This window comes from Osmerus mordax, chromosome 10, assembly GCF_038355195.1.
Source record: "Osmerus mordax isolate fOsmMor3 chromosome 10, fOsmMor3.pri, whole genome shotgun sequence".
NCBI lineage: Eukaryota > Metazoa > Chordata > Actinopteri > Osmeriformes > Osmeridae > Osmerus > Osmerus mordax.
In genome coordinates, this window is record NC_090059.1 from 16,822,927 (window position 1) to 16,830,236 (window position 7,310).

A 7,310-nucleotide genomic window follows, 5' to 3' on the forward strand; every position below is an offset into this window, starting at 1 on the left:
TATGCTTTGTGTGAAAGATGATAAATGCTTAATTTCAACGTGAGTCAGATTGAATGCGTTCAACAAATGAGGTCATGGAGAACAGAGAATTCCCAAACATTGATGTACTCAAACAGCACATGAATCCTCAGGGGACGGTCCTTATCCATTGCTTTGGAAGCCGTAGCAACAGCACCTCTGAAGTCATTCTCTGGCTGTGTCTTCACCCTCCCCACATACCGGTATATCAGATAACCTTCAGGGAATTCAGAAGATGATGCCAGAATTATTTTGAGCTGAGATTCAAATGTTAAAATAGCCCAAAACATTGTGCGGCAGATTACAGTGTGTGGACCTGCAGTACAGTACTTGTGTGCTGTTGACCTACATGTGGTGACTGAGGGAGAGACGCTGGTGAGCATTTCAGCCAGGCAAGTCTGCTATCTGGACTCATCTATTGCTTTGCAGGTTAGGAAAACACTGTATACATTATGTGTGAGTACACTGTTTATGCATATACGTGACCTTCATTTGCAAGTCAAATAAATGTCTGACATTGTTCTACAAAAGACTGTTTTTCGTGCCTGTACGAAGAGGCTGGAGTAGGTATTGAAAGAGGATTCTTATCCAGCCTTTGTGTTAACTGCGGGCTCCCATACTATCTTTAATTACACTGAAGTGGAGCAAGGAAGGACAGGTTAGCCTTGAGGGGGAAGGGGAGGGGGGGGGGTCCAACACATTCAGCAGGGAAATCAGCTCTCTACCCCCCAACTTCAGCTGGGAGGAGGGACGTGTGTACTTATAGATCAATGGAGAGGAAGAAAGGCCTGCAGGTACTCCAGGCACATGTTGTGCCAGAACAGACTCAGTTCCCAGCTCTTGGTTTCGCTCCCACACACTTCAGCACAAGCACTGAGCACACGTAAAACGGTCGAATCACCCGAGCCTCACTGGTGTCTTTGCCGTGAGAAAGCATTTGTGTCCACATCCCCCGGTGAGGACGGCAAATACGGAGATACGCAAAGCCGTCAAGATGTTGGAGTGCAGGTCCGTACGTCGCACCAGCTTAACAAAAGGTCACTGAAACAGATTTTTACTCAACAAACTCATCCCAGTAGATGTGAGCATCACGTCTCCAGACCTTCCCAGTCTCGATACGCCGCTAGAATAAAACTGCATTTCTGAGGGGCTCTTTACATTGACTATGCAGACAGTACATCTGTACGAAGCCTGAAGCAGAATCATTCAAATCCGAAATAGATGGAAATATTTACAGTATGAATAGAGCATGAGCTCACGTCTCTCTCTTGAGTGTGTGCATGCCTGACGGAAATGGACTGGAACGAAAATCTATGAAGAATTCACTGTTAGTTTTCTCAGGATGTGATACAAAATAAGACAACATTAACTATCTGGCAGAATTTTAGCAGTACATATTTCATGGCTGAGTGGAATACATCAAAGAGATTGCTGGTCGAAATTCCGGACATGTGTCACCAACAGCTAGTAAAAGGCAGAGGTGGACCACCCAGACATGCCCCGGGGGAACAGCTGTTTGGGGTGCACTGAGGCGGGGGAGAGCCGGTACAAGACGCCCCTGGCCTCTAAGCTTCAGAGGCTGATGTGGACCAAGTCTGGAACCAGCGGCCATCTGGATGAGGTTTTTCCCCGGATCTACATAGGGGACATGTGAGAATCTGTCTTTCAGTGTCACAGTGGAGTTTGTCAGGGATATATTTTGATCAAAGGTCATTGGATCCACAAACTACATTACAGTATACTGTGTATAGGCAAGCCATGTACTGTACATACAAGGTAGTCACAAACCCAAATGGTGTTATTAAATACAAAAATGAGCATGTGCTCCTTTAAATTGTCGGACATTTGTGCACTTAGGTATGCAGCCAAGGACAAGAGGACCCTCGCGGCGCTCGTCATCACCCACGTAGTGAACGCCGCTGACGGCAAGTTCAACGTGAACACCGGGCCCAGCTTCTACAGAGGCACCCAAATCACTTACCATGGAGTAGAGGCTTTTGACATGCCGTCCTTTGATATGAGCCCATTCTTCTACTCATCAGCCAAGTTCATCAGGACAGCCCTGAGCACACCCACAGGTACAGCGCTTCTCTCGTCTATAAATACTGAAGAAACTAAGTCAAAATCAAAAACGACGTTTTGTGCGGTGAGTTTGTGAAAAAATTTCAAAGGGAAGGATGTTCAAATGAACAGCACAGCCAGAACTCTACCCAGTTAGAATGCAAATCAAACACTAAACACAATATCAAGCTAATATCGTCCCTCACGGTAATCTTCTCATAAGCCGAGACCTTGGACGAGAAAATTGCTTTTAAATGGCTTGGCCCGGTAATTTGTAAGCAACACTTTCATTGGACATGGAAATTACACAATTATGTTTGTGGCCTGCTCTGCTCCTGTTATGCAGAGTGCATCTAGTCTGAGACATGACAGTAATAAGATGAGGCCTCCTCCCTCCCAGGATGGTGGGAGACGTAGTCTTCGGTGTGTAACAGGCCCTGCGCAGTAATCCTCAACAGTAATACACAGCCTAGTAGACAGTTCAATTATGCGCTCCTCTGGGCCCTAATCCTCACGCATGATAAGAAACCCCGGATTACCATGTGTAGAAACATCTGTTGCAACATTGTCGAAACTTTTAAGGAGTAGTTAAAAACACTCCACTTTGTGATACACAGGTCTGTAATCCACAGTGAAGTAACAAATAAGGCAATTAGTGTCAAAGGAACCTGTGCTGATCTGCAGGCTGCTCTACAGGGAGGGGGGGGGGTCAGAGCTGTCTGGGAACAGCCTGAACTACTGCTTCGCTAGGAGTAGAAACCTGCAGCATGCCGTTATTAAAAACATGTTGTGGTTCCTCCTCCTCGCTAGGTAAGGTGTTTGTCCACTGTGCCATGGGCCTGAGTCGCTCCGCTACCCTGGTGCTGGCGTACCTGTTGATCCATGAGGGCATGACTCTGGTCGAGGCCATCAAGGTAGTCAGCACTAGCAGGAACATCTGTCCCAACGCCGGCTTCCTGGAACAACTCAGAGCGCTGGACAAACAGCTTCACTATCAGGGCAGATGACCACAGACACAATATCTTTAGACGCACTTTTGATACCAATCGAGACCAGCCTATCAGAATCACATGTAACTGTAATAATATGGTAGTAGAAGAGTATATCTGTCTGCAGTGTGTGTGCTTTCAATGCTGGCATGGCAGTATGTTCTATTCTAGGTTTGAGTGATGCATAGTAAATAAAATAATAAGACACTGCATAAAAAATACTGTAAATCCCTTAATAAACCCCTTAAAACCTACAGTTGATATTGTATACTTCAGAAAGCCTAGAAGAGCTGTTTTTTATTGAAAAGTGTGACTGCTAACAATATCACGTCTGAAACTTCAATTAGAGTTGCACATCTGGAAGCGTTGGTGAGGCTCCTAAGCACCTGCTGTTTCCTCCCAAGCTGTTCCTGTCTTCTGTCACAGTCACCAGCCGAGGCCACGCCCACCCTGCCTGGGCCAAGGAATGTTCAGCTGTCAGCTCTGGACAGGGAAGTGAGGCTGAGGTTTATAATGACCTCTACATCTACACTGACTAATGACGTTCCAGAAAATATGGAAAGATCTGTTTGTCTTCTGAAGGGAAGACGCTCTAAAAACTGAAGGGAGAAGGCATTGGATAATAAATAAAAATGCTGGTGCTGGTAAGAAAACAAACAAACAGACTGGAGTTCAAGTCCGTTTCGTGTGTTGCTAACATACCGAATCAAAAGAGCACCCACAGTGCATGCGCTGATTTGACAGAGTCCTGTGTAGAGCTGTCTAGCACACATGCTGCTTGGCACTGGCGTTCTCCATCATGACCAACCGTTTGCTCTCTGCTGAAGGAGTTACGGGGATGAGCCAGGAGGAGGAGCCTGGATAAGAGACGCCGCCCACTTGCGATCTGCTCAGCCTTCTGTTGAAAAACAGACGGTCCCCGGTCCCGTCAACGAGGTCTGGCCCAGAGTCTACATAGGAGATGCGTAGATGACACATGGCGACCAAGCTGCATCTGTGGTGCAATGAGACAAACGATGGATTAAAAAAAGCCCGACATTACAAATGTTACAAACGATGTAAAAAGAGCAGTGGGAGTACAAGTTCTCAATGAGCACATAACACAACACGGGGTTAGATTGAGAGAACTACTCTCAACGTCACTTGACCTCATGTTCCTCGAGATTCCTATACCAGTCTGGACATGTGACTGGTTTCCCACTGCTGTTGGTCATCCCACTGTACCACCCACTGTAAGACACACCAGCTATCATTCTTGTTTTTGCTTTTGTTTCTGTTTGATACATGCCAATGTAAGTAAAATATCAGACATGACAAGCGCTATATTGGAGCAACATGTACCTTGTACTGTATGTACCTATAAATAAATAATACCACACTCAAGTTCACTTTCACATAATCCTGTGTCTCAACTGCTGAAATACAGTATTGCGCTGTAAAATACCAAGATGCTTTAAAGGGTCTTGATTTGAGATGACAGAAATATGCCAGTACGGTTCTGAGGGTGTGTACAGATTCAGGTCAAACTTTGAAACGAGATGAAACAGTGAAGTTGTCCTAATAACAGATGCGCTCCAAAGCGCAGGGGGGGGGGGAGAGAGATGCTGTCATAATAAAAGGAATCGAATATCACAGGTCTAATGATTTCACTGTCAGAATGAATGATGGCAGAGCATGAAGATGTGAAGCAAAAAAAAAGAGTGGAAATTTGATGAGTCTGACATGTTACCAGCTCCATTCAGACCTTCCACACTCATCATTACACTCTGGGGCTCACAGTGAGATCAAGGCATGTGCCATGAACTTCACGTGGCTGAAGATGTAGTTTGGGTAGCATTTTACAAAATATAGTCTTCATCAGAGCCCAGTTACAGTGTGTCCTCTTCCTGGCAGTGACAGTCTAAAAGGTTCAAAACATCCCAACAGGAGTCACGAAGCCCTCCATCTTCTACAATGACGTTTTAAACCTTCTTAAGGCTGTAATATGTCAAGCTGAGAGAATATCGGATGACACCATTTAGTAGAACGTGCTTGAGCTGAAGGTTGCAATGGCCGGGTTCACTTGACTGAATGTGGGAATCCTTTTGCAAGTGCAGAGATTTGGATAAGCACAGCTTCACTCCAGTAGCGGAGATTAAAGCTCCAGGCTCTGTTGAGGAGTGGATGGCAGGGTCTGGGAAGAACCTTTTCCCTACAGGCAAGTCATTCAGCAGCTAAGGTCAGGGGCCTGCCGCATCACGGCCCTAAAAATATCCTTCATTTGATGCCTGTCACAGACCAGTTACACAACCTCTGCTCTGGCTCCAGCCTCCCAGATTTAAAAGTCAAGCAGTTCTGTAGGTTTGAAATGATAACGGTTTGACAATATGCTCTCCAAAGTACAATGTATGCCTTCTGTGAAAAGGATATATTTGAATCGTTTGGTAAGTAGTCTAGCATTTTTAACCCAGATTGTAACACTGTGTAGAATTGGCAGTTGCTTTCCAAACAAATAAAAACAAAAGAACATTGCTCACATTATAAACAATGCCTCTTTCTCGTAGTAATGTTTGTGTGGAAAACAGAGCGAAATCCGACAGCAAAGCTCCCCTCCCAAGGGAGTGCATCATGTGTGAAAGCAAGCTATTGTGAGAGAAATGGCTTCTCACCGCTCCAAGGCAGGTGTGAAGATGAATCTTCACAAGGCAGAAGCTTCTGAAACCGGTGATGAATATGTCACACCTGGGGGTTATGAGCTTGATAAAATTCTGAACCGTGGAAGTGTGGCATACACTCACGTCAACGAGGTCTGGCCCAATGTCTACATTGGAAATGAGTAAGTGGGCAGGGGGAATTTTTTGTTTGCTATGAATTAAAGATACTCCTCGATGTTAAAGTACACACAGCTGTTATCTCACAGCCTAAAAGAAAAGGATATTTCAACAAATTGAATTTGACAGTCGGGTGGAGGTCGTTCATTACATCTGTCCAGACATCCCTCGGCACTAACCCCTAAAAATCCTTACTTTGACAGAGAGACTGCGAAAGACAAATACAATCTGAGGAAACTGGGAATAACTCACATCTTGAACGCAGCGGAGGGAACCTGGAATAACGTGGACACAGGAGCTGGCTACTACAGCGACATGGACGTGGTGTACTATGGAGTAGTGGCAGAAGACGTCCCCACCTTCAACCTCAGCCAGTATTTCCACTCCTCTTCCCAGTTCATCCACCAGACACTCAGTAATCCAGAGAGTACGATTAAACATGTGTCTTTCACTTAAAACACAAGTGCAGAAATATATATCTAACCCTAACCCTAGCCCTAACCCTAACTCTTTAATAAAGTATCCTAACCCCTCACCCTTTAAATAAAGTACCCTAACCCTAATTAGTTAGGGTTAGACTTACAGATAGGGTTATGGCTACAACTAATCCTGATCCTGAATCTGCTACCACACCTCACTTTATCCCTGTTGTTGGCTTAGTTTTAAGGTCAGCAGTGTCCCTAACCCTAACACTAGTAGTACTCCCTTATATCTCTGTGTTTACAGATAAGCTTCTGGTGCACTGTGTCATGGGGAGAAGCCGCTCTGCAACTCTCTTCTTGGCCTATCTGATGATCTGTAGGAACATGACAGTTGTTGATGCCATCGACCATGTGAAACAATGCAGGAGAATCATCCCAAACTGGGGCTTCTTGAAACAACTCAGAGAGCTGGACAGTCGCCTTCTGGAACAGAGGAGAGTGGATTCAGGGTCCGGACAAGGAAACCACCAGGCAACGGTAGAAGAGTATCAAGAGCAGAGCAGAAAGCACCCAGAGGGAAATTAATTTCATGTGGATCACTTTCACAGATGTGTACAAAAAGATTATCGTCAAACAAGTGGGATGTTTCCTAAGCCTTCAAACATCCATCTGTGGAGTACAGTAACTGTTAACACTGGCTCAAGAACTGTTTTATATGGGAGCGATGTTCTGAACTTTTGGGGAATCAAGAACTTAAGCTTGAGTTTTACATTAAACACACCATTCAAATCTTCTGCAACTAGTCTGATCTGGAGTCAAAGGAGTAGGAGCATGTGCATGGTCAATCATAATTTATTTTTATGCTAAAATGTACAGCGTTTTAAGTGACTGACAAAAGGAGAAAAGTCATAAATACAAGACTGTCATTCTGTCCAATTTTTGTGCACAAAGCCAGATTGATCCCCCTGTCCTTACCGGCCCCTCTGTACATGTACAAAGTCTACAAAAGA

The 7,310-nt window shown here is 44.9% G+C and overlaps 2 protein-coding genes across 4 annotated transcripts; both read left to right on the forward strand.

The window, feature by feature from the left end:
• The first annotated feature begins 346 nt into the window (after positions 1–346).
• LOC136950897 (dual specificity protein phosphatase 13B-like) lies at positions 347–4,451 on the forward strand. Of its 3 annotated transcripts, none has more exons than XM_067245409.1 (5): positions 347–414; positions 1,487–1,668; positions 1,876–2,096; positions 2,890–3,712; positions 3,896–4,451. In XM_067245409.1, exons 2-4 carry the CDS (start codon positions 1,514–1,516, stop codon positions 3,084–3,086), a joined length of 573 nt encoding a protein of 190 aa, XP_067101510.1. In that variant the 5' UTR covers positions 347–414; positions 1,487–1,513; the 3' UTR covers positions 3,087–3,712; positions 3,896–4,451. The 3 variants fall into 3 exon arrangements, with proteins under 3 accessions (XP_067101510.1, XP_067101508.1, XP_067101507.1); XM_067245407.1 differs by having other exon boundaries at positions 358–393; positions 1,483–1,668; XM_067245406.1 differs by having other exon boundaries at positions 382–447; positions 1,483–1,668.
• Positions 4,452–5,390: 939 nt separating this feature from the next.
• LOC136950896 (dual specificity phosphatase 29-like) lies at positions 5,391–7,226 on the forward strand. The gene is made up of 4 exons (XM_067245405.1): positions 5,391–5,491; positions 5,612–5,883; positions 6,082–6,305; positions 6,605–7,226. Exons 2-4 carry the CDS (start codon positions 5,705–5,707, stop codon positions 6,883–6,885), a joined length of 684 nt encoding a protein of 227 aa, XP_067101506.1. The 5' UTR covers positions 5,391–5,491; positions 5,612–5,704; the 3' UTR covers positions 6,886–7,226.
• Positions 7,227–7,310: the final 84 nt, after the last annotated feature.

Bases quoted from the DNA above. Each gene is read 5' to 3' on its own strand.
- LOC136950896 (XM_067245405.1), top strand. From the start codon at position 5,705: ATGGCTTCTCACCGCTCCAAGGCAGGTGTGAAGATGAATCTTCACAAG. The intron at 5,884-6,081 runs GTAAGTGGGCAG...TTACTTTGACAG, and splicing joins AATGTCTACATTGGAAATGA to AGAGACTGCGAAAGACAAAT. The intron at 6,306-6,604 runs GTACGATTAAAC...CTGTGTTTACAG, and splicing joins GACACTCAGTAATCCAGAGA to ATAAGCTTCTGGTGCACTGT.
- LOC136950897 (XM_067245409.1), top strand. From the start codon at position 1,514: ATGCCCCGGGGGAACAGCTGTTTGGGGTGCACTGAGGCGGGGGAGAGC. The intron at 1,669-1,875 runs GTGAGAATCTGT...TTGTGCACTTAG, and splicing joins CGGATCTACATAGGGGACAT to GTATGCAGCCAAGGACAAGA. The intron at 2,097-2,889 runs GTACAGCGCTTC...CCTCCTCGCTAG, and splicing joins AGCCCTGAGCACACCCACAG to GTAAGGTGTTTGTCCACTGT.